The sequence below is a fragment of the Erithacus rubecula genome (assembly GCF_903797595.1).
Source record: "Erithacus rubecula genome assembly, chromosome: 4".
NCBI classification, from domain to species: Eukaryota; Metazoa; Chordata; class Aves; order Passeriformes; family Muscicapidae; genus Erithacus; species Erithacus rubecula.
The window spans coordinates 30,159,644-30,181,819 of record NC_136686.1 but is presented as its reverse complement, the minus strand read 5'-3'; the positions used below and the strand labels follow the sequence as shown (position 1 = coordinate 30,181,819).

The window sequence follows — 22,176 nt, the reverse complement described above, 5'->3', positions numbered from 1 at the left end:
TAGCATTAATTACTCAACTCGTGTTTAAACTTCTCTTTATTTTTGGTTGGATATGGTAGCAATGTTTTCTATATCGTTAACAAAGTCGTGCCAAAATGCCCTCCTCCCCATTCAAGTTCTTCACGGTGTGGAACATTTTTCGTCTAGTTCTTCAGTGAGTTTCTGTCTCTTCCCCCCCTTTTCCGCCTCTTCTCCGAGTGGCTGACACAGTTCCAGAGGTAAGAGGCGTAATCGTCTGCGGGAAGAGAGGGGGAAAGGCAGCGGGCCGGGATTTCCGCTGGCCAATCCTTGAGCAGGGCGGGCTTTTTCAATATTAAAGCTTTTCCTTTCTCATCGGGAACAAAAGGATTGGGAGAGATCAGGGCTCTTTCTGTGTCCGTAAATAAACCCTACCCTCCTCCCCCCCCCCCCCAACAGACAAAGGCATTTACGGATACTTATAAGAGAAAGAATTCAAACGATTAGACATGGCTCAGTAGTAGCGTGCCTGGCAATTGCATTATTTTGTTACAAAATATATCTTTTAAAAAAACATACATCCGATTTTTTATCAAATCATTGTTTCTTGGTATCCAAAAGTAATCGCTCGGAGGAAAAACAAAAGTCTACACTTCCCTAAAGCCGCCGCGCTCTATCGCGTTCTTTCGGTAATCCTAGGGAACAAAAAACAAAACACAATTGACCTCTTGACGACTTACGAATTGCTGGACCCCTGCTGCAGGTTACGGACGACCCGGGTGCATCAGCTCCTTTAGGGAAAGTGTGGGTGGCTCTTAAAAGAGCCGTTGGATAACAAAGTGTGTAGAACAAAACTCCTCTGGTACAGTTTACTTCTTTTTGGGCGCTGCCTTCTTCGCCTTGGCCGCTTTGGGTTTGGCTGCCTTGGGCTTGGCTGCTTTGGGCTTCACCGCCTTCGCCTTAGCCGGGCTCTTCGCTGCCTTTTTGGGGCGGCCAGCCTTGGCGGCTTTCTTGGGGCTCTTCGCCGCTTTCTTGGCCGCTGCTGCCGCCGGCTTCTTCGCCTTCTTGGGGCTCTTCTTCACCGCCGCTGCTTTCTTGGGCTTCTTGGCGGCGCTGGCGGGCTTCTTGGCCGCCGGCTTCTTGGGCTTAGCTGCAGGCGCCCTTTTCTTCGGGGCTTTTTCTTTAACTTCTCCGGGCTTCTTGTTGAGGCGGAAAGAGCCGGAGGCGCCGGTGCCCTTGGTCTGCACCAGGGTGCCCTTGCTGACGAGGCTCTTGAGCCCCAGCTTGATGCGGCTGTTGTTCTTCTCCACATCGTAGCCGCCGGCGGCCAGCGCCTTCTTGAGCGCGGCGAGGGAGAGCCCCTTGCGCTCCTTGGAGGCGGACACGGCCTTGGTGATCAGCTCGGTGACGCTGGGCCCCGCGGGCTTGCGGGCTTTGGAGCCGCTCGCCGCCTTCTTCGGCTTCTTGGCGGCGGCCTTGGCGGCGGGCGCGGGCGCAGCCTCGGCGGCGGTGGGAGCGGTCTCGGACATCGCGGCTGCTTCCTCGGCGGAGCGGGCGAACACAATTGGGCTGGCCCGGGTCAGATGCTCGTATTTTTAGAGCGGAGCCGCGCGGTGATTGGTGGGTTGCAGAGCCCGCCCCGCCGCACGGCCGGGGAGCTCTTCGGTGTGCTCGATTTGTGTTTCTTTGGACTCACAAAAGTGTGTTTTCCTCGGAATTTCTGCCACCAAATCGGCCGGTTTCGCCGGTGAGGGGGGAGAAGAGCAGGTACTTGCGTTCGGGAGAGTTTCCTGCGGCTAACTCGCGATTTGAGTTAAAGGAGAGGCGATAAATCCCGTGTGCTGCTGCTGGAGAGACCTCTGAAGGGAGAAACTTTTGTTTTTCCTTGCAAATTAAAAATTTCCTTTTGACATAAATGTTACTGCAACAACTCAGTCTTATTCTTTAGAGGGTTTTCTTGGGGACAAAGTTGAAATCTGGCGATTTGAAGCTATTTTGACTGTTTAAATTGATTTTGAAGAGGAGGAAGTAACACAAACTCCTTTTTCAGCTCTGAATATGGATTAAGAACCGGTTCCTTTGACCATGTGTTTTACCTACTAAAACGCTAAAGTCTAGCGAAATAGTGTCTCGTACAACCTCCTATTCCACTTTTTATAGAAATATAAGCAATTTGTTATTATCTGGAGATTTATGAACATACAGTAGGTTTATTTTGTCTTCCTGGAATTTCAGTACAAGGGAGGGAAAGTTGCTCTGCTGCCCTGTGTAGGGTGTTTTCTTTTTGTTTGTTTTCCACGCGAATTTTTCAACCAATTATTAAATAAACCAAGCTATTTGGTTATCATGTTCCATTTTATTTTGAAGTATATCGACATTTAAAACCTTACATTACAAAACTGCAGCTTTGTAGAAGAAAGCAATCTCCTAAACTTCTGTTGTTTATGGAAATTATCTTTGTCTGTGGTAATTTAAGATTTGCAAGGACTAGCATCGCAGTTTATTAATCATGCTCTTCATCCCCAAAGAATATTATCTTTTTTAATATTTTCTCTAAAAGTAGTAGAATTTTAAACCTTGTTACTGTTTGGATTTCTTTATGTGTCTCACAGAACATGGCTACACAAAGGTTTAGCTAAAGCCTCTGAATTCTGAATCCTCTTCTCACTCTGAATAAAACCCACCTAATTTTTACTTGCGCATTTTACTTGTGCAGGAATCACTGAAATAAGGAAATATTTTTATGGCAGGAACTAGAGCACTTTGTGATAACCTGAGTTTTAACAAGGGGAGAGGTAGGCCATAGGTCATTCCTAAAGAACCAGGATGGAGTCAATCAATACTGATATCTGCTGGAATATGGTGTAATATGCTGAACAGAACAGAGCTCTGGATTAATATTTCATTAATCTCTAACTGATTATGAAAAAAAGTATATTATTCTTTGCATTTTCTAGTTGTTTAAAAATAACAAAGACTACAGTACAGCCAACCCTTTTTGTATTGCCTGATACAGCACATATAATGTGAATGCAGTATTTAAGTACCTATTAGCAACTAGAAATTCAGAGTGTATGAGGAGATAGATTTAGGGAAATGTAGTTCTATTTTTGTTTCATGGTTTCATTTACAATGGCTATTTTTTAAAAATTAGAATGTATATAAGATGAGAGATTTAGCTTGCTGTAAAGTTGTGTTTCAGGGAATGTGAAATTATGAATAAATGCAGTGAAGGGAAAAAACTGTGCCCTCCACCACATACTTACAAAATACCATTCAAAAAGTTGCAGTAAAACTGCACCTGAGATCTGCAATGCTTTAAGAGGAAAATAATTGAGAGAAGAGCTAATCAGAATGTGACTTTCAACATCTTGTTTGTCAATACTGCTTAGCACAAGGATACAGGGCTTAAATGGAGTGGATGTGGATATTTCAAATATACCTTCAGAAACTGCCAAATGAAAGTAAAATGTTCTAAAGCCTTTACCCTGTATATGTACACGTGTGGATTAACCTTTCCACTGATTTGACTGCATAGTGTAATAAGGTAGGAATTGCTGGGAAGAAATGAAATTTGGCAGTTGCCTAGAGACTTCTTTGCATATAGACAGAGGAAAAGCTTAGACTGTGAGTGACATGTCAGCAAAATGAAAAATTCCTTTTTGCTTATTCTTGTTATTTTGAACACATTTAATTTAGTAGTCTTTACTGAAGGAAATGTGACTATTCCAGCTCTCATTTGTGGCTTCACAGAGTCTGCATTCACATTTGTTGGTGGCAAAATTGAGGTGGCTAAAACAATTGGTCACTATCCCAATTTTTTCTCTGGCTTTTCTCTCAGCAGTTGCTACCCTTTCCCCATTTACAAAAAGATCTGCTAAGTACATATGTGTCAGCTTCATGTCTCTAGTTACAATCTAGTAACTTAAACTGAAGTAACTTCAGAAATTTCATGACAGAGAAGCTATAATCTCTCTAATCTCTTCTTTCTTTCTTTCTTTCTTTCTTTCTTTCTTTCTTTCTTTCTTTCTTTCTTTCTTTCTTTCTTTCTTTCTTTCTTTCTTTCTTTCTTTCTTTCTTTTTTTTTTTTTTTATATAGTTTTAATGCAGAGATAAATTTACTGATGTAGAATTTCTGCTTTGAACACATACTCCTTTTTATGTGAAAGAAATACATGCGCAGGAACAATATTTTGGAAAGTGAAGGTGCACCACTGTAAGGTCTCCTTCATATGAATGACTTCAATCCTTCCCACATTATCACCACCCCAGCAGGCCAAACTACATCACAAACCTGCAATCTGAGCCCTCCCTGCAAGTTGCTTCCCTTCAGATACCCAAATCTTTCCAACTTTGCAGTTAAGACCTCTTGGGAAGCACGAAGACACAGGAACCACAGGAACCAAGGGCTGGCACTACCCTGAGAGCTATCAAACGTTCCCATCTGCAGTTTAGGACCTGCCAACACTTGTTCCTAAGAAAATAAGCTGTGGGTTATATTTAGGTATGTCTGCATTAAGGAGAGGTAGCAGAGTGGTTGTTCTCAAGCAGTTTTGTTAGGAGGCATTAGCATGAGATCCAGCCACAGCAATGTGGCTGCTCTGCCTGCTCCAGCTCAATGCTGTGCTCACTCATTCTTGCACACTGGAGGAAGCACAGCTCAGACACCAGAGCCCCTCTGCTGGCTTCAGATGGTGATTTGCAGAGAGATTTAGGTGAGAGATTTACATTACGTGCTGCATTCCCACATACATGTTCCACAGGAAAGACATAAAGGTGCTCCCTACAACCATGATTACACTCCTATTGCAGTGTTACACCCATGCCTTTCTTGCCCTCAGTGACATCATCTTCATCTGAGTTTCAAATGTAATAACACTTGTGTGATCCAACCAGCCAGCACAGTTTAGCAACTTTTAATACTTAGCTAAGGAATTTTAAAGGGAGACCTACCAAACTACAAACTTGTTGCAGCTCAGCAGAACAAGCCTCTGCCTACATAATACTGATGTGTCTGCTGGTAAGGTTCCTGAGTATACTGAGGTCACACAAGGCCTTTTAAATTCGGGGTAGGAGTGAGCATCTACAGGGAGCAGGGCAAATAGGGTAGGGCAGCTGATGACTGTCCCCACAGACTCAGCTTCCTGGAATGTTGTACACTCCTCCCTGTACCCTTGGTTAAGGGTTGGGGCACCTGTTGTGTCCTCCCTTCTTCATTGCCATGGCATGTAATTTGGCAATTGAGAATCTGTAGTCTGAAACATGGATATGTCCATAGTTAGGAGGCACTGGAAAGGAAATCTTTCCTGGGAAAGCAAAAAAAAATAAAAAAAGAGTCAGTAAAAATGCAGGGGGCCAAAACCTTTCTGAGAACAGCTAAAACATGGACTTTGTTCCTTACTGTGTGTGCGTTTATTAGCTTCATGCATTTTTACTTTTTTCACGTACACTGAAAAGGTCCTCAGTCAGATATCAAAGAACAGAATTATTTATATCTCAGAGTAATTTGGTCTTCTAAGACTAATCCAGGCCACTTGAAAAATTGTATTCTGGACCACTTTGGCATGGTTTGAATGTTGTCATCAATGGGAGATTGAGGACACCTCAGGCCCTTAGACAAATTTTCCCTGAAAGGTGAACAACATTACCAGGATCTGCATCATACACGGCTCCCTGAGGAAACTGCCTCCTCCTGAGTCAAGAGTGCCTCACTTTGACCTGCATTTTGTAGTAAGTTTACGCAGGAAGGGTCACACCACACTGTCTTTTCATGCAGCCTCTCCATCAGCACAGAATCCTGGCTGCTCACACTAGTGAGCAGCTCTCATGGAGTAATGCTGAGCAGCTCACTCTTCCTCCCCACAGCACTGCAGCACTTCTGTGTATTTTCTGCCCTCCACACTTTCCTGCTTTTGTGACAGTGCTGTCTCTGACTTCTGGTAGGGAGCAATGTGATGAATCTAGATGTCACTTCCCACTCCAGCCAGTGTGTTTGGAACCTATGGAGGGACAAAGTGGACACATTGTGCATGCATATCTGGTCTGCACTCTGGTGTTGACATCCCAGACACTGATGTGAAATGCTTCCAGGTAAATTTATGTTGGCAGGAAACTCATTTTTTTGCCTCACAGGCAGTGACAGTGGGACCCAGGCACGATGTAAGCTCAGAGCCAGAGCAGTGCAGCACACCATGCAAGGCTGCTCTCCTAAAGTGTTGCTGCCCTCCTGTTTTTCATCAGAGGTGTAAAGGTGAAGCAGCTACTGGCTCTAGACAAAGCTGTTTGTGCCATCTTTCCAGAGCAGCAGTATTGCACGTTAGCTCTTGGGAGCCCACTTTGCAGCTGTTTTTCCATAGAAGGGAACAGAAAGGTTTTAAAGAGTTGTTCACAGTGGAAGTTGTGCTGGAGTTCATGTTTTTACAGTACATGCTTTGCATCTGTGCAGCCCATGGTCTGGTGCAGAGAAACACTATCTCAGGTCAGTAGGTTGTCCAGATTGCCAGGGGAAGGCTAGAAGGGCTGGGTGGTGCCTGGGTTTCCCCCTGATATATCAATGAGGTCAGCACCTTGTCACTTCTGCTGCCATACAGTTAGGAAGTCAGGAATCTGAGTTCAGAGCTCATGAGACTTTATATATATGATTTGGGCACATTCAGGAAGAATATATTTCATTTATTTTGCCTGCAAATTGCCTTGATCCCAGAAAAGACTGTCATCCATAATGAGTACTTTAAGACTAAACTGTGTTTCTTGTGGCACAGTTTTTTTTCTGCTTTAGAACTGAAAATGCCATCAAGATTTTGTTGATTTTGTTTTGAAATAGGGAATAGAGTATAAACTTTGGCTTTTGCAGGCTGTTTGAGATTAGTAGATTAGTAATTTGTAACATCTGACATTTAATTGTGCAGTTGCCTAGACTAGCACAGAAGGCCAGCGCTGAGCAGCTTGGAGCAGGGATCAGCAAACATCCTGATGTATAGAGATTGTAAGTAAAGAGAGACTGCTGGGTTTGGGTTTGCTCAAACTGCAAAGAGACATGTACAAGAAAACTTAGTAACTGAAATTACTCAAACCTGTTGAGAAAGGGGCCTGGTCATCAGTAAGGTGAACATTTGAGCAGTTCTAATGTTAAATGTCCAATTCTAAGGCATGGTCTTTTTAATAAAAAATTCACTAGGATTTAAAAAAAAAAAAAGAAAGAAAGGAAATTAATAGAACCAAAATTTATGTGGAGGAAAAATTGCAATCTGTTCTTGTTTCAACAATTCTTTAGAAGAAAACAGGCCTTGGCATGCTTAAGTACATAGAAGAGCTTTCAAGGGTTATCACTGCCAGCCACATCAGTGGATTTTTGATTTAACACTAATGAAAAAACCCATTCCTAGTATTCAATTCTGCCTGGGTTAGATTTTCATTTTACCATTTTTCATGTCCTTTTTGTCTCTACAGGGTGAATGGTCTTTGCTTTAGTTTGTGGTTTTGTTTGGGTCTTTCAGGCTTGTTTTTGTTTTTTGTCTTCCCCTGGGTAGGAGGGTCATCTAGTTGTGGTCCATTCAAACTTGAGGGACACACAAGCTCTGTCGAGTTGGTGTTGGAAACACAAAAGCTGCAAGTCTTGGAGAGGTCAGAAGAATACACAGTCTGGTAGTAGAACTTATTTCTTAAGTTAGTGATATCAGCAGGGATCCAGAGTGGGGAGAAATTAATGGGTGTTATGACCAGGACAGCCTGGAGAGTCTGCTCTCTTTTAATTTTATGCTGGAGACATAATTATAACACTTGAGTAATTAACAGGAAACTGTTTTCTGGACCAATATCCCAACTGTGATAGATGCTAGTAAATAAAGAAGGTAAGAGCAATAGTTGATAATCTCATCAAAGTGGTCCTCTAGATTTTAGTGCCATGTAGGCTGGAGACTCATTAACTCCGAGGGGATGTCTTAGGGAAGGGATGAATTAGGGAGCCACAAATGGATTTTTCTTCTTTGTGTGTAGCAGTTGCTTTCCCTAGACAAAACATTTTACATGTTTTTGGATTTGCTTTAGCAATACAAATCAAAAGGTTGAGGAATAGGTGATTGTGAGTGATAGATGGACAAATGAGTGATGGACATGTACTACATGGACTAGCATAGTGGAGATACCCATTAATATGTGGTTAGCTGTCCTCAGTGTGCACCTCTGCTATAAAATGCTGCTGGAAAACATGCATGAAATGGAACAAAATGCCCACGAGCAATGACAGTGAACTGAATACCTTTCTCTGTAGCTGCAGAGATGAAGATAATACATGTGAAACAGAGGGAATGGCAAGTCATGTAGAAGAAGGGATAAAAAGGAATCATAGATTTTCAGGGCCAGATGAAGACATTCTTATAAAAAAATATCTGAATTGAAATATGCTTTGAAACAATTACTTCACCATTGTATTTTTAGACCTCATCACTTTTTCAGGCTTATCCTACTGGAGTCACTAAGGCAGAAAAAAAATTCCGGAGTCAATGAGAAAAAGGCTTGCCAGACTGCACACAGCTCTTTCCAAGCCCTTCACCTTCAAGGGCTTTCCTCTGTCTCTATATGAGTAATGATGTGTGTATTTGGCCATGATGAAGACAGGCACATTCTCCATATTGGAATTATGTTGATTTCATAGGCCCAGTGTTTCCTAAACTACAAATGGAGGACTGCAGGCATAGCCAACAGAAATGAGGCACAGATTGAAGTCATAATGACTGATTTTCAGAGTCATGAAGTTATACAAAAATTACAGAGACAAATGTCATCACTTCCAACATACCCTTGTGAAAGGAAAACATATTACATAAAAGAAAGAGTATGCACTCAGAATTGAGTCAATCCTTTGAAAGCATTGGGCTACACATGAACATGGCTGGCACAGCCATTTTTGTTATGCATTTGTTATATGTTAATCATTTGAATCTAGCTAGAAGTAATTACCTAATGAAAATACAATGTTTTTGTATATCACCAGGATGTCAGGAATTAATTCTAAAGAAAATACTAGAGACAGAAAATAAAGTGTGAATAGGAAGAAAACAACAAAATCACTAGGATAGAAAAAAAAGGCCCTTTACTTCATTGCTGAAAAAGTTCAGTGCAGATTTGCCACTGATGCAATAATATGAGAGTCAAACAGAGCCAGCTATGAGGAGAATAAACATTTCCTTCTAGTCTAGAGTGAACACTTAGACATGATTTTCCACATGCTTCATTTTATATAACAAATATTACACTAAGATCGTGAAATTGACCGAAGAGTTCTTAGGTTTATCAAATAGGTCTCAGTATATCGAATGCCTGAATGGGACCTCAGAAGTGGAAATATATGGTCAGCATGGCCATACCAACATCCCTGCAGAGTGGCAATGTCGCAGCACCAACGGAAAAAAACAACGACAACAAAAAAAAAGGTTCTTCGTTCTCTCTGCGACCGCAGGGGCAGAAGCAGGAAAAAGCGTTTTGGGGAAGCCGAGGGGCTGCGGGCGCGGCGGGAGCAGCCGCGGCTCCGGGGAGGCGCCCGCGAGCGGCACAAGGGGCGGAGGCGCAGGCGCGGCCCCCCCCGCCCGCCGTGCCCGCCCCTGCTCCCAACCAGGTCCGACCATACCCTATAAAGACACAGCGCGGGCGGCGCTGGCTCACAGCAGCAGCGGCAGCAGCAGCGGCGGTGCAATCATGTCTGGTCGGGGCAAGGGCGGCAAGGGGCTCGGCAAGGGCGGCGCCAAGCGCCACCGCAAGGTGCTGCGCGACAACATCCAGGGCATCACCAAGCCGGCCATCCGCCGCCTGGCTCGGCGCGGCGGCGTCAAGCGCATCTCGGGGCTCATCTACGAGGAGACGCGCGGCGTGCTCAAGGTGTTCCTGGAGAACGTGATCCGCGACGCCGTCACCTACACGGAGCACGCCAAGAGGAAGACTGTCACGGCCATGGACGTGGTCTACGCCCTCAAGCGCCAGGGTCGCACTCTGTACGGCTTCGGCGGCTAAAGCTTTGTGTTCCTACCAAACCATCGAAACAAAGACCCAAAGGCTCTTTTAAGAGCCACCCACTTTTTCTTTCAAAAGAGCTGTATCGCTTGGCTTATTTTGTTTCTATTTAACACTTGTTCTTAAAACTGCAGTTGTTTCCCATTAGTCCGCATTCTCATAGGTCCCAGCTGTTGTTACATAGTGGCCCTCCAGAAAACCACCAAAAAAGCTACACAAGTCTACGGAATACATGTAGGTAACTTTCGGGAAACTGGGGCAGCCCTAGTGTTCCTACGGAAAGACGCCGCTGTATCCTTTTACTTATTCCCTCTTGCGTCTGAAAGGGAACTAGGAAACTGCACTGTTCACAATAGTAGCTTTATAGAAGGCTTTTCTGCACCGTTGTGCAGCGTTAGTTGCCCCGGTGGCGCGGACGCGTGGCCAGGGAGGGGGTTAAGTGCCCGCGCGATTCACAAAAGCCCGCGCAGCCCACGATCGGCTCTGCCCATCGCATTCCGCGCTCGTCTCAGCGCAGCGGCTCCTTGCGCTTCCAGGAGCAGTGCTCCGAGCTGTTCCTAAGAGTCAGCCCTGCACATTCCGCCCGAGCTCCCCGCATCAAGACAAGCCTAAATATACCTGCACGCTACCAAATGATATCAACCCCATTATACTCTCACCCACACCAACACCCGCTCCGCAGCATTTCAAGCTCTTTTTCGGAGACTGTGGGTGGCTCTGAAAAGAGCCTTTGGGTTTTTTCGCTTATGGGCTCGGGACAGTTTACTTGCTCTTGGCTTTGTGACTCTCGGTCTTCTTGGGCAGCAGCACGGCCTGGATGTTGGGCAGCACGCCGCCCTGCGCGATCGTCACCTTGCCCAGCAGCTTGTTGAGCTCCTCGTCGTTGCGGATGGCGAGCTGCAGGTGGCGGGGGATGATGCGCGTCTTCTTGTTGTCGCGGGCCGCGTTGCCCGCCAGCTCCAGGATCTCGGCCGTCAGGTACTCCAGCACGGCCGCCAGGTACACCGGGGCGCCGGCGCCCACGCGCTCCGCGTAGTTGCCCTTGCGCAGCAGCCGGTGCACGCGGCCCACGGGGAACTGCAGCCCGGCCCGCGACGAGCGCGACTTGGCCTTGGCGCGCGCCTTCCCGCCCTGCTTCCCGCGACCGGACATCTTCCCTCGCTCGCGCTCACAACAAACTCCCACCAACAACCACGAACTGACAACGACTCACCGCCGCCCTGAGCGCTCCGCCTTTATATCCCCACCCTGCGCGCGGCCGCCGCCTCCGGATAGGCCGAGGCGCCTGTCGGGGGCACGCGCAGCCCAATGGCGCAGCGAATCTCACGCTGACCAATCGCGAGGGGCGCTGCGCCGACAGGCTCCGACCGCGCTCTCCGCGCGGCCAATCACGAGCCGGAGCGGGCGGGGCTCGGCTCGCGGACCCGCTCACGAGCAGCGCTCGCTCCCGCCGCCGCTGCCCCGTTCCGCAACGTGTTTGCTCTCCCCGGTTTTAATATTTTTTAAATTCCGCCGGGCTGCACTGTGAGAGTTTGGACTGCTGAGTATATGGAATTAAGGGGAAGAGTGAGACAGTATGGGGGTGTCAGTGAGGGGGAAAAGGGGGTTGAATGGGGCACGCCGAGATTGGCAAGACAGTAAAATGTTCCATGGTGGGTATTTTCCACGAGACATTAACAGTTTATATCCTTTCTTCGAGCTTAGAAAGCGTTGTACACTACCCCACGCCACAACAAAAAAAAAAAACAAAAAAAAATACATAACAAACCTACTCTCCTGCCTCATGTTTACTACCCGTAGATTAGAAACACATAAGAAAAACACTGTTCATCTCATAACTTGCAGTCTGTTATCTTTTATACTCTTTATTTAAAATAATTGAAACCTCGCAGTGTTACAGCTTCTTTTTGTGTTTATGTGGTGGCTCTTAAAAGAGCCTTTGTGTTGATGTAAACTTTTAGCAGACCAGAAGGGAATGTTTTTGCAAGGCTTATGCGCGTTCTCCGCGGATGCGGCGGGCCAGCTGGATGTCCTTGGGCATGATGGTGACGCGCTTGGCGTGGATGGCGCACAGGTTGGTGTCCTCGAAGAGCCCCACCAGGTAGGCCTCGCTGGCCTCCTGCAGCGCCATGACGGCCGAGCTCTGGAAGCGCAGGTCGGTCTTGAAGTCCTGCGCGATCTCGCGCACCAGGCGCTGGAAGGGCAGCTTGCGGATCAGCAGCTCCGTGGACTTCTGGTAGCGCCGGATCTCGCGCAGCGCCACCGTGCCGGGCCGGTAGCGGTGCGGCTTCTTGACGCCGCCCGTGGCGGGCGCGCTCTTGCGGGCAGCCTTGGTGGCCAGCTGCTTGCGGGGCGCCTTCCCGCCCGTCGATTTACGCGCTGTCTGCTTCGTACGCGCCATCGCTCCAACTCAGACCGGGGAAGCTAAGGTCAGCGGCGACACTAATACACTGCCTGCACTCGGGGACTATTTATAGCCCTGCTGGCTTCTCTGATAGGCAGACGAGTACGCGCTGCGTTTCATTGGTGGATTCAAATTTTAAAATTCCCGCCCTTGTCAGACCGCCTACCTCTTAGCTCTTACTGAGTATTTTGTGGTCTTGTAAAAAGCCATAATGTTATTACCATCTTCGAAATAACTGTGACTTAATATTGATACTGACTGGCAAAACTTAACTTTAATATTAAACCATAAAAGGCTTAAAATTTGCATTATATTGTGCAAGCATTTTATTCCACTCTCTTTGTTTCACCATTTTATCAGACTCTAAGTAAGAAATTTTAGCTTTTTATTTCATTGGATATATTTGTGCAGGGTTAACAATGATAAGAATATTCTGGAAATTATATGCATTTTTATTTAAATGCCTTGAACTACCGAGAAAACATATATATATAGTAAAAATCGAATAGGGAAAGAAAAGTAATTTTGAATATATCCTCCAATCAGATAGTAACAACGGGAACTAAATGAAGTAATTTCAGCTCAAGAATGAAAAATTTAAAAGGGTTTATATCTTATTGATTATGTATTAATATATAAGCTACTTTAAGCATCTATGAAACAAGGGGATATCTCTAGAAATCAAAGAACTTAACCGACGGTTTATATACACTTTAAATTCTAAACGAAGAGCTTCTGTTTAAATAAGGCCCGGCTACAAAGTTTGGGGACATTGCTACATAACCAGTCTTTGGGTGCACCATCCATCCACCTTTTCCCCCTCACTGACACCCCCATAATGTCTGGTCTTCCCCTTTATTCCATATACTCAGCAGTCCAAACTCTCACAGTGCAGCCCGGCGGAATTTAAAAAATATTAAAACCGGGGAGAGCAAACACGTTGCGGAACGGGGCAGCGGAGCCCCGCGAGCCCGGGCGGCGGCGGCGGCGGGAGCGAGCGCTGCTCGTGAGCGGGTCCGCGAGCCGAGCCCCGCCCGCTCCGGCTCGTGATTGGCCGCGCGGAGAGCGCGGTCGGAGCCTGTCGGCGCAGCGCCCCTCGCGATTGGTCAGCGTGAGATTCGCTGCGCCATTGGGCTGCGCGTGCCCCCGACAGGCGCCTCGGCCTATCCGGAGGCGGCGGCCGCGCGCAGGGTGGGGATATAAAGGCGGAGCGCTCAGGGCGGCGGTGAGTCGTTGCAGTTCGTGGTTGTTGGTGGGAGTTTGTTGTGAGCGCGAGCGAGGGAAGATGTCCGGTCGCGGGAAGCAGGGCGGGAAGGCGCGCGCCAAGGCCAAGTCGCGCTCGTCGCGGGCCGGGCTGCAGTTCCCCGTGGGCCGCGTGCACCGGCTGCTGCGCAAGGGCAACTACGCGGAGCGCGTGGGCGCCGGCGCCCCGGTGTACCTGGCGGCCGTGCTGGAGTACCTGACGGCCGAGATCCTGGAGCTGGCGGGCAACGCGGCCCGCGACAACAAGAAGACGCGCATCATCCCCCGCCACCTGCAGCTCGCCATCCGCAACGACGAGGAGCTCAACAAGCTGCTGGGCAAGGTGACGATCGCGCAGGGCGGCGTGCTGCCCAACATCCAGGCCGTGCTGCTGCCCAAGAAGACCGAGAGTCACAAAGCCAAGAGCAAGTAAACTGTCCCGAGCCCATAAGCAAAAAAACCCAAAGGCTCTTTTCAGAGCCACCCACAGTCTCCGAAAAAGAGCTTGAAATGCTGCGAAGCGGGTGTTGGTGTGGGTGAGAGAATAATGGGGTTGATATCATTTGGTAGCGTGCAGGTATATTTAGGCTTGTCTTGATGCGGGGAGCTCGGGCGGAATGTGCAGGGCTGACTCTTAGGAACAGCTCGGAGCACTGCTCCTGGAAGAGCAAGGAGCCGCTGCGCTGAGACGAGCGCGGAATGCGATGGGCAGAGCCGATCGTGGGCTGCGCGGGCTTTTGTGAATCGCGCGGGCACTTAACCCCCTCCCTGGCCACGCGTCCGCGCCACCGGGGCAACTAACGCTGCATAACGGTGCAGAAAAGCCTTCTATAAAGCTACTATTGTGAACAGTGCAGTTTCCTAGTTCCCTTTCAGACGCAAGAGGGAATAAGTAAAAGGATACAGCGGCGTCTTTCCGTGGGAACACTAGGGCTGTCCCAGTTTCCCGAAAGTTACCTACATGTATTCCGTAGACTTGTGTAGCTTTTTTTGTGGTTTTCTGGAGGGCCACTATGTAACAACAGCTGGGACCTATGGGAATGCGGACTAATGGGAAACAACTGCAGTTTAAAGAACAAGTGTTAAATAGAAACAAAATAAGCCAAGCGATACAGCTCTTTTGAAAGAAAAAGTGGGTGGCTCTTAAAAGAGCCTTTGGGTCTTTGTTTCGATGGTTTGGTAGGAACACAAGGCTTTAGCCGCCGAAGCCATACAGAGTGCGACCCTGGCGCTTGAGGGCGTAGACCACGTCCATGGCCGTGACCGTCTTCCTCTTGGCGTGCTCCGTGTAGGTGACGGCGTCGCGGATCACGTTCTCCAGGAACACCTTGAGCACGCCGCGCGTCTCCTCGTAGATGAGCCCCGAGATGCGCTTGACGCCGCCGCGCCGAGCCAGGCGGCGGATGGCCGGCTTGGTGATGCCCTGGATGTTGTCGCGCAGCACCTTGCGGTGGCGCTTGGCGCCGCCCTTGCCGAGCCCCTTGCCGCCCTTGCCCCGACCAGACATGATTGCACCGCCGCTGCTGCTGCCGCTGCTGCTGTGAGCCAGCGCCGCCCGCGCTGTGTCTTTATAGGGTATGGTCGGACCTGGTTGGGAGCAGGGGCGGGCACGGCGGGCGGGGGGGCCGCGCCTGCGCCTCCGCCCCTTGTGCCGCTCGCGGGCGCCTCCCCGGAGCCGCGGCTGTCTTCTTTTACCTTTAGCACAATATACATTTTTTCCCCTATCTAATTGGGGTATAAATAACCTACCTCTTTTGGGTGCTATTTTTTTCCAGGCTGGTGCGCAGATCTTATGCTTCGATTTTGTTTCCCTTCATGTTTAGTACTAAATCCTCTTAATCTCGTGTTCTTCTCTTGCTATTAACTGTATTTTGGGACGCTACATGACAGTATCCTACAAAGAAACTTTATCAGGTACAGCATACAATTAAAATAATTGCCAGAAAAGTGTATGTCCACTTCATTAGTCTGTCTCCTTTTTTAGATATGGGTTTGGGGCCTAGATATGCTTTGGAAATTTTTAAGCATCATTTCATGCAAATATGTGCAAACATCCTAGAAAATAATGAATAACTTAATAGTTTTGAAATCAACAGGCTAAGCATGGCAAGTACTGTGTTATTTAATTAGGAAAAATCTGAGAGAACATCCTACAGCTTTTCTTAATTTGTTTCCCCCATTCAAGTTTTTATAGATGTGGTTTGTTTGGGGGGTTATTCTGTTTCTGGAGGGGTTTGGTGTTGTTTGTTTTTGTTTGTTTTTGGTTTGGTTTTTTATTTCCAAAAAATGCACAGTAAAATATTATTTTATGTGGAAGATATTTTTATTTGTATGTTACAAACACTAAAATGATTTTTTTATATTTCACCAGTAAGAACCAGCACTGAATATGTGTAATGTGAGCATGTCAGCTGCAAACTGAATTCCAGACAGAGGAAGCAGCAGAAATCACTGTGAAATTGCTGCTCTGGGCTTTATATGCCCCTAAACACTTACAGATACATAGAGCCTTAGAAAGCAAGGTTTTAAGTTCACTCTTTTTTATGTAGCACTTTTTAAAATTATAATATATATAATATTAAATAGCAATCTGGTTATCTTCCCCCTTTTTTATCTATTTAAAAGTATGCTGTAGAATTCACCTGATAATCTCCTTTTAATGTGCTAGTGTTAAAATGTTCACAAAACTGCAAAGCAACAGGGGCACTCTTTCCCCTGAATTTTGGTTGTTTACTTAAAATTCCAAGAGCTGAAGATTAGATGAAAGTTCCCTTGGAAGCTTTGCATTTACATCATCAGGTTAAAAAGAAATCTTCCTCTTTGGAAATTCTCAGTAAAGAGATTTTAATGCAGCAATATTAAGACAAGAGGAACATAAAAAATAAAGGAGGTACATAAGTCCCTTTATTGAGAATAAACAAGTGGTGTTTTAAATTCTTTTAACAGAAATTTCAAGGGAAAAAAGTCCTGTATGTTTTAATGTTACAATGTGTTTTGTTGAAATTACAATGTCAATTATTTTCATTTTCTTCATTGCTTGTAGTCTGGGAGGCCTCATTCACCTCCTACCCCTACAGCTCTGGGAAGAATTCTAACATGTTTCTTAGAAAACATCTGTAGGTCACAGGACTTTTCAACCATCTTTGAGAATTTGACCTGGAAAATTGGCTCTTTCCAGTCCATGCTCATTTCCAGATCTGTACTCTTGACTATGCATTAAATGTCCATTCTCATAATTCACATCTTTTTGCCAGCTCCAGTAACAGATTTAGGACTAATGAAGAAATTCCTTATGCTCCACTTAATAGGAAAACAAACTCAGTTGATTTCTGTTTCTGAGTGCTGAGCAAGAGGATTTCTGTTCTCTCAAGAGCATTAATGGACAAAGGCTGAAAGTCAGTGGTATAATTTCCATATATTTTGAATCATGTAAATTTGAATTTGTGATTTAAAAATAATTTAATCTCCTGCAAATGAGGCATGTTACATTGCATGAGAAAAAAAAATATAGAGAAATAAACTTTATATGTCTTCCATGTGTGAAATATAGACTTTTTTCTAACATTCTGAAGTGCATATCTCAACATGAGCCTTGGCCTATACCCAGAAATTATCAGCTAAATAAAATAAGATTGCTGTAGAACCAAGCCAAGGCCCTCGCCATTGTGGAAGCCACAACACGTGGTGAAGAGTTTGCATGCTGTTCATTTAGGCTTGGGGAGTATGAAAATACTAAAAAAACCAACATTTTTTATAGAACATTTTGACTTTACTAGTCATTCAGGAAAGTAAATGCCAGTAAGCACAGAGGAAAATAATGCCAGCCTGTCAGTCTGTTAAGGAGAAAGAGCAGGGATTCATTATATATATTTTGCTAGAACACGTTATAGACATCAGCTTTGAAATCTGGCATTAAACACAGAAAAACAGTAATTTTTTTATTACTTATTATGAATCTTTGGAACAGGAGCAAAGGTAGATGTCCAATTTCTGTAAGCAATCCACATAAAGTGTAATTGTTTTACAGCATGTGTGGGATTTTGATGCAGACTATGAACTTATTTGACAATGTTTAGGGGTTTCTTTCTCTCTATTAATCTTCTAAAACATTCTGGTTAGTATCTCTGTATAGGCCTGTGCTAATTCATAACCATGTTTATTGCCTGAAAGAAAAGCAAAATTATGTTACTGAAGTATGTAGGTGTTTCTACTGGCATTTGCTGATTTTAAAAAATATAGGGAAGGTGAATGGAGTGATGATACCCAAATGTGAAGAAATTTTGGAGCATCAAAGCCTTGGGAAGAAATCTTCCTTCTGGTTTTTTTTTGGTGGTTTTTTTTTTTTTTTTTAATAAATGGTCAAAAAATTAAATGTTAATCTACAGGGGCTGAGACATTAAAATTCACGTACTGGATTACAATGCAAATACTTGGATGATTCTAGGCTGTTATGCTTGAATATCCAAAAGCAAAATACAGCTGAAGAGTAAAGTCAGGCAAAGCATTTTTGACTTGCATCAACACTCAAGTCTGCCCTTCCTGTCTCCAGGTTAATGCCCACCGTTGTTTTGGTCTCCACTGAATAGGAGTTCACAATGGTTCATTTCCTGTGAGCAGCCACTGCTGATACCACCCTTCAACCTTGAGTTTCTTGGCCTCTCATAGTGGGCAGAGATTGTCTCCAAGGCTAAGTGATAACTTACATGGAGGAAAGATGAGCTAGGGAGGGTAGAATCACAACTCTTAACACTTTCCAGTTTCTAAGCAAATCAATAAACAATCAATGAAAATCAAGAAAGATATTAATGTTCTGTGTATATTTCCAGGAATCTCAGAATTCCTTTTTCCCGTAAAGAAGTAGCGAGAAATAAAAGGATTCCCGAGTCTTTCAAGGATTGATAAAGATTACATTACTTGTAAAGCCCAGAATGTTCACAGAAAGTTGATACTAAATGTGACTATTGTGACACGGATGAACCACTTATATACTAATATTAGGGGACTAGAGAGCTACAAATTTTACCACTAGTGCTCCTGGGAGGTTTTTAAATCTCTTCTTGGCTATGGGATTAGTACAACTAGTTTAGAAAAAAACCAAATTTTCAGCATTCTTATAATGCCCAGTAGTGTCATATAAGGTCTTAATCCTCCCCCACCATAGGAAATAGGTATCAGATTAAATGGGCATTAAATGTATATTCCTATTTTTGTATTTAATCAAGAAAAAATACAACATTCTGCAGGATCACGATGCAGTTTTGTTATGCTCGTTATTGCAGCCAGATCTTCCAAAACGTGCCTTCACCTTTTGCTTCATAGTTTTACTAAGGGATGCCTCACTAAACTGTACTTTTTCAACATTTACTTTCAAGCAGAGGAAAAAAAGATATTTAAAATTATAGAGATAAATTCTGTACTTCCTCTGATTTTAGCAGTTTAGATACCCATGTTTAGATATTAAATATTACCCATGTTTAGATATTAAACATGGCTAATAAGAAGAACATGACATTTCTCAAATTACTCAAGTCACATGTTTGTTTATTTTTACACTCTCAAAGAGCGGGGACTATATATTTTACTGACATTTTATTCACCCTTTCACACCTCCTTTCAGCTGTGAATATAGCTGCTCACCGTTTTTTAGGAGCAGATGATAGCCCGGATATGGGGGAGTACAGAACACAATAGTATTGCAGGGATTCAGTTGATTGCTTGGTATTTGAAAGAAAGCAACGTTGCATTGAAAACGAAGAAAAAGAAAAAAATAGAGAGAGAATCCATCAATTGTTTGTACTATCGAGCTGCCACTTCCCGGGGCAGGAATCCTCTTGATGAGGTGCACGTTCTGCTTTTCTGAAAGTAGCAATGTGATGAAGCATCAAATGGTGTTGCCAAAAATAAATCTTTTACAATGAACATTAATTCATTAAAACCGAGAAATCAGTTTTGCACTGCGTGACCTAGCTACCCAACATACCCTCAAAGACGAATTTTCAGGTTTAACTCCCAGTATACTTCAAAATTCAGTACGCTTCAGATTATGCCTCCTAATCAATTTTAAATAATTAGGAGGCAAGGACAAATAATTAAAATACTGATTAACACTAAAACAAACCAGTAAAAATCTGCAGTTATCCTGATTTCCGAATTTAATAAAAAAAAGCTACTTTGTTAAGGTTATATTGACAGTGTAATGACAGGAGTATCAATCTTAAGAGGGACACGTCGCTGCTTTGTTACACTGAAACGCCGAGGCATAAGGAAAGTAACAACAACTTTCACAGACACTGTTAACGCAAACACATCTCCCCAGACGGCCGGAGCGGAGCCGCAGTGGCTGCTGAAGGGACACAGGGAGCGGGGAGATTTCGGAGGGAAGCGGCTCAGCCGAGGGATCCAGCTCTGCACCAGCGTCTGGGACCATGGGGCGAAACTGTGTTACTTCCTCGCGTTTAACATCAATTTTCTCTGAGACCGAACTTTCAAAACACTCTGGTTTTGCACTGCTCTGTAGAGAACCTTCTAAAGAACAAAATTGCGTGCCAGTTATACCCATTTAGCTCACGGTTAAATTTTAATTTAAAATATAAACCGAAGATTTCTCTCTACCGAGGTCTCTACGGCTGCCCGTCGCTGAGTTTCAGTGCTCGTGCTTTCCTCATTTTTTCTTTTTCTTACGGGAAACTCCACCAGCTTGTAGGACAGACTCCCCCCTTCCCTCCCGGAGTGAAACGGGGCGCGTCGGCGGCAAATTTCCTAAAGAAAAACTCTTTTTTGCGCCTGGAAGAAACACAGCGGGCGCGGCGGCGGGCGGCGGAGCGGGGCGGCGCGCACCAATCAGCGCGCGCGGCGCCGCTATAAAAGGGGCGGCGGGGGCCGCGCTCCCATTGTTCGCCCGGATCGCGCAGCGCCGACATGGCCGAGACCGCTCCCGTCGCTGCTCCCGATGTCGCCGCCGCCGCCCCGGCCCCGGCCAAAGCTCCCGCCGCCAAGAAGCCGAAGAAGGCGGCGAGCGGCTCCAAAGCCCGCAAGCCCGCGGGGCCCAGCGTCACCGAGCTGATCACCAAGGCCGTGTCCGCCTCCAAGGAGCGCAAGGGGCTCTCCCTCGCCGCGCTCAAGAAGGCGCTGGCCGCCGGCGGCTACGATGTGGAGAAAAGTAATAGCCGAATCAAGCTGGGCATCAAGAGCCTCGTCAGCAAGGGTGTTTTGGTGCAGACCAAGGGCACCGGCGCCTCCGGCTCTTTCCGCCTGAGCAAGAAACCGGGAGAAGCGAAGGAAAAAGCTCCCAAAAAGAAAACTGCTGCAGCCAAGCCCAAGAAGCCGGCGGCCAAGAAGCCCGCCAGCGCCGCCAAGAAGCCCAAGAAGCCGGTGACAGCGAAAAAGAGCCCCAAGAAGGCGAAGAAGCCGGCGGCTGCCGCAGCCAAGAAGGCAGCGAAGAGCCCCAAGAAGGCCACAAAAGCTGCCAAGCCCAAAAAAGCGGCGGCAGCAGCGAAGAGCCCGGCAAAGGCGAAGGCGGTGAAGCCCAAAGCAGCCAAACCTAAGGCGGCCAAGCCGAAAGCGGCAAAGGCAAAGAAGGCAGCGCCCAAGAAAAAATAAAGTGGTGCGGAAAAAACCCTATCTGCCTTGCAGATAAACCCAACGGCTCTTTTAAGAGCCACCCAAATTTTTACAAAAAGAGCTGGAATTCACTTACTATTTTTTAAGTCTCCCTGTAAGGCGTATGCAATTCCAACCTTTCTTTGCTCCGTTGCTGTTTTTTAGGTGCACCCGGTAACATTTTTGCGCCCTTGTTCTTCGCCGGTGCCGAGCAGCACCGCAGCGGAGCTCAGTGCGGCACATTTCATTTACAAATAAATTCTCCGTGTGTGCAAATATATTCCTGTTCGCCTCAGGGAACCAGTGCGAACCCGAACCCCTCGGGGTAGTGAGTCACCGCTCAGGGCGACCCGGGTCTGGGAAAGGGGAGTGGGGTGGGGATGCTGCGGCTCCCGTATTTCTCCCCGATCAGCCGGGAGGCGCAGAGCTGAGCGGGGCAGCCTCGGACCGCCCCCAGAGCCCGGCCGGCTTCGAAAAGCCCGCGCTCCGCAAAGATTGGCGCTCTTGGGCAAATTTCGGGTTAAAAAGGCGCTCCGCCTTTTCCTTCACATTCATTTGGCAGAAGAGGCTTACGAACTCGCTGGTGGGTTTGTACCGCCTCTCCCGCCTCCCTAATGCTTTCGGGTTTTTTCACTTACAGTCCAGTTTTGTGCCCCTTTTGAAAACCCTCGGGGTCTGAGAAGTTGGAGGTTTCGAGCTGTGCATTCCTCCACTCCGGTGCTCTGAATCTCGCTCATTGCCGCTGCCGCGCTCAGCTCTTTGCCCGTTTTTCATTTTTGCACACTTCGAACCCTAAAATCTTGGTATTTTCTGCACACGTGTCAATCTATGGCTCTGGTCACTGACAATTCTCCTGTCTCTGTTTAAAGGATGCAATGCACACTTTTTACTGAGATTGCTCTATGCGAAAGTGGCTTATTGTGAGTACGCGGCGATCACAGCCTGTGGGTAAGGATTTACTTACTAAA

The 22,176-nt window shown here is 46.1% G+C and overlaps 6 protein-coding genes and 2 pseudogenes across 8 annotated transcripts in view; 4 read left to right on the top strand and 4 right to left on the bottom strand.

Moving 5' to 3' along the window:
* The window catches only part of LOC306801457 (histone H3.2), a 40,114-nt gene that overhangs the window by 10,596 nt on the left and 7,342 nt on the right, over nt 1-22,176 (top strand). The window lies entirely within an intron of this gene.
* Nucleotides 22-1,536, bottom strand: LOC306801130 (histone H1 pseudogene; annotated as a pseudogene). The gene has a single exon. The product of its transcript is annotated as a histone H1 pseudogene (transcript).
* Nucleotides 9,600-9,996, top strand: LOC306801499 (histone H4). Its single transcript, XM_079304621.1, has one exon. It carries the CDS (start codon nt 9,652-9,654, stop codon nt 9,961-9,963), a length of 312 nt encoding a protein of 103 aa, XP_079160747.1. The 5' UTR covers nt 9,600-9,651; the 3' UTR covers nt 9,964-9,996.
* On the bottom strand, nt 10,726-11,174 carry LOC306801830 (histone H2A type 2-C; the record flags this gene model as incomplete). Its single annotated transcript, XM_079305240.1, has 1 exon — nt 10,726-11,174. Exon 1 carries the CDS (start codon nt 11,113-11,115, stop codon nt 10,726-10,728), a length of 390 nt encoding a protein of 129 aa, XP_079161366.1. The 5' UTR covers nt 11,116-11,174.
* LOC306801829 (histone H3.2) lies at nt 11,887-12,402 on the bottom strand. The gene has a single exon (XM_079305239.1). The coding sequence runs from the start codon at nt 12,362-12,364 to the stop codon at nt 11,954-11,956; it is 411 nt and encodes a 136-aa protein (XP_079161365.1). The 5' UTR covers nt 12,365-12,402; the 3' UTR covers nt 11,887-11,953.
* On the top strand, nt 13,616-14,044 carry LOC306801832 (histone H2A type 2-C). Its single transcript, XM_079305242.1, has one exon. The coding sequence runs from the start codon at nt 13,653-13,655 to the stop codon at nt 14,040-14,042; it is 390 nt and encodes a 129-aa protein (XP_079161368.1). The 5' UTR covers nt 13,616-13,652; the 3' UTR covers nt 14,043-14,044.
* On the bottom strand, nt 14,728-15,170 carry LOC306801833 (histone H4). The gene has a single exon (XM_079305243.1). The coding sequence runs from the start codon at nt 15,114-15,116 to the stop codon at nt 14,805-14,807; it is 312 nt and encodes a 103-aa protein (XP_079161369.1). The 5' UTR covers nt 15,117-15,170; the 3' UTR covers nt 14,728-14,804.
* Nucleotides 19,744-21,364, top strand: LOC306801828 (histone H1.03 pseudogene; annotated as a pseudogene). The gene has a single exon. The product of its transcript is annotated as a histone H1.03 pseudogene (transcript).

Excerpts from the sequence above, each read along its gene's own strand:
- LOC306801499 (XM_079304621.1), top strand. The coding sequence starts at position 9,652 with ATGTCTGGTCGGGGCAAGGGCGGCAAGGGGCTCGGCAAGGGCGGCGCC.
- LOC306801829 (XM_079305239.1), bottom strand. The coding sequence starts at position 12,364 with ATGGCGCGTACGAAGCAGACAGCGCGTAAATCGACGGGCGGGAAGGCG.
- LOC306801832 (XM_079305242.1), top strand. The coding sequence starts at position 13,653 with ATGTCCGGTCGCGGGAAGCAGGGCGGGAAGGCGCGCGCCAAGGCCAAG.
- LOC306801833 (XM_079305243.1), bottom strand. The coding sequence starts at position 15,116 with ATGTCTGGTCGGGGCAAGGGCGGCAAGGGGCTCGGCAAGGGCGGCGCC.